Raw genomic sequence first — 2,486 nt, forward strand, 5'->3', positions numbered from 1 at the left:
CAGGGTTTCACGTGCAGCCAACTGGCTGGGTGTCTTCTCTTCCCACTTGAGCTCTCCTGGCAGTAGGGAGGGACTGGCTCTTTCTAGGGACCACAAAATCACCTTGTCTTAAAGCTAAGGGTTGGGGAGGAAACTGAGGCAGAGTTTGAACACTCTGGTCACATAGGTGGCACTTGAATCGTGGTGCTGTGGTCTCCCCCTGCAGCAGGTAGAGGTGAACCCTATCTTGAGACTCGATTTGGTTTGGCTTTGGGGGCAAGTTCAGCTCTCTGCAAACTCCTCCTGCTGTCTCCTAGGGCCGTCTTCTCAACCTGAGCTGCTCCACGGTTCCCACCTTCGTTCTCTCAATCACAGCCACCACTCAGGTCCGTATGCTGCAGGGCCGGGGTGCGAGGGGTGGGGGATGCTCTGGGGCCTTGGACAAGCCTCGGAGTGGGGACGGTATGGAAGAAGCTGGAAACCCGCAGTTGGATGGGTCTTTGGGATGGCGCCGGTGCCAGAGATACCGTAGCCACCACCTCTTGGCTGGGATACAGTTAATGGTGATGTGAGCTTACTGCTGTGGTTACAGCCGGGAGAGCTTTTAAGTGAGCCAGGCTTTGTGGCAGAGCTCCCGCTGTGCTGTAAGCCACTGGAGAGCTCCCCTAGCACAGGTTTAAGCTTACCTCAAAGCAAGGCTTTGCTTTGTCTTCGGACTCTTGATTTCCACATCACTAAAAAAAAACCCAAACAACACCCTAAGGTGAGTTTTGGGGATCTGGAGGCCAGTGATTAAACTGCTCCCCAGCATCAGTGCCGGCTTAGCTGGGTGGACACGGCCCATGTCTTGCACTGTTTGTCTTGACCCTGCCTTTGCAAAGAAAACTATGATTAAATTCGGCTCCGCTCTGAGATCTGCAGTCGGTGCTGGCCGCATGAGCCTCTGCGGCCGGCGTGGAAACACGGAGGGGACTGATGGCGGGGGACTGCGATGGTGGGGGAGGACAGCCACGCTAACGGTGGGGAATTTCCTTTTCCTCACACCTCTCACTCCAAACCGATGGGGACCAGGGCTGTGTTTTGGACCTGGCTCTCAGCTGTGTGAACTGGCGCTCGGGGGAGAGGCAGTTTTATTTCTGCTGAAGGAATGGCCGTGGGTTTTGGAGTGATGCCGCCAGCTTAAAATGAGCAATCCCTTCATTTCCACATGATGCAGCAGCTGAAGGCTTTAAGAGAATTAGAGCTGCTCCCCTCTCCTCCATCTTCGTGTTCTGGTTTTCCCTGGGGCGTTAAGCCCAGATGCTGCAAACAAGCTGGGTGCCATCTCATCTCCCATCTCTCTGGTCCTCCCCCAGCATTAGTGGGATCGTGGAGACCCAGAGGGGGGTGTACCCTTAGGTGGAAGCCTTTCTTTTGAGGCATTTTGGCAGTGCTTGCCCCCTCCCTCAGGCTCCCAAACCCTTATCTCTGCTGCCGAGAGCTTTGTGCCATTGCGGGTGTTTGGCGCTGCCCGGCTTGGTGGCTGTCCCTGACTGTCCCCGGGCTGTCCCCTGTGATCTCTGCAGGCTCTGGCTCTGATTGAGCTCTACAACGCTCCCGAGGGCCGTTACAAACAGGACGTGTACCTGCTGCCGAAGAAGATGGGTGAGTGAAGGGAACCCGGGCTGATTTATCCCCTGGGCTGCCGTGGGCCAGCAGTTTCAGACGTAAGGAGAAACTCAAACCTGGGCTGGAGAAAACTTTCAGGGAGAGGAGGAGTCCAGGGAAGCCAGCAGAGGCAGCAACCTTAAAGCACTTGCAGGTTGTTAGGTTTATTTTCCTTGATACTCTGCAGCGTGGCAGGGGTTCCTTACCCTGCAGACTTCTTGCTCTGAGGCTTTTCGTGCAACCCCTGTGCCTTTCGGTGCACATCCAGCCCTGCTCAGCACCAGGGCTCAGCTCTGCTGGAGGCTTACGTGACGGTGAATCCGTGGTGCTAGGTGGCCAGGACCGCCTAGCCAGACCCAGCGTGGTGCCCTGGCCCTTTCCGCACCCCCTGATCCCCTCTTCCCTCTCCCCCTTCCCAGATGAGTACGTCGCCAGCTTGCATCTGCCTTCGTTTGACGCCCACCTGACAGAACTGACGGACGATCAGGCGAAATACCTGGGACTCAACAAAAACGGGCCTTTCAAACCCAATTACTACAGGTCAGTGCCAGCCGGGGCGGGGAGCCGCAGCCTCAGCACCCAGTGGGTGCAGCTGGGGGCACCTCCTTGCACTGGGACAGCAGCAGCTGCCAGGAGCTGTGTCCCCAAGCACCCATGGCCTCACTGTCCCCTCCCTTCTCTTCCAGATACTGACGGACCATACCCATGAAGGACCAGACCACACAAGGCAACATTAGAACGATTATTTTTAAAGATCATTTTATTTTGGTTTACCTTTTTCTTTTTTTTTTAAAAAACCAACAGAGAAACCTGTTTTTACATTTACCAGTGTGATTTTTAAGGTCACTTTTTTTTTTTTC

At 55.1% G+C, this 2,486-nt stretch overlaps 1 protein-coding gene across 4 annotated transcripts in view; it reads left to right on the top strand.

Annotated features, from left to right (window-relative positions):
- Window positions 1-2,486, top strand: part of AHCYL1 (adenosylhomocysteinase like 1) — a 25,708-nt gene extending 23,222 nt beyond the window's left edge. For 3 of the 4 annotated variants that reach the window (XM_009640464.2, XM_035895972.1, XM_035895970.1), the window contains exons 15-17: window positions 1,545-1,623; window positions 2,046-2,166; window positions 2,313-2,486. In XM_009640464.2, the coding sequence (XP_009638759.1) occupies window positions 1,545-1,623; window positions 2,046-2,166; window positions 2,313-2,319 (207 nt within the window). In that variant the 3' untranslated portion in view covers window positions 2,320-2,486. Of the gene's footprint in view, window positions 1-208; window positions 366-1,544; window positions 1,624-2,045; window positions 2,167-2,312 lie in introns of those variants that run through there. The other variant, XR_004842241.1, reaches the window with a different exon arrangement.

This window comes from Egretta garzetta, unplaced genomic scaffold (assembly GCF_000687185.1).
Source record: "Egretta garzetta isolate BGI_Z169 unplaced genomic scaffold, ASM68718v1 scaffold616, whole genome shotgun sequence".
Classification (NCBI taxonomy): domain Eukaryota; kingdom Metazoa; phylum Chordata; class Aves; order Pelecaniformes; family Ardeidae; genus Egretta; species Egretta garzetta.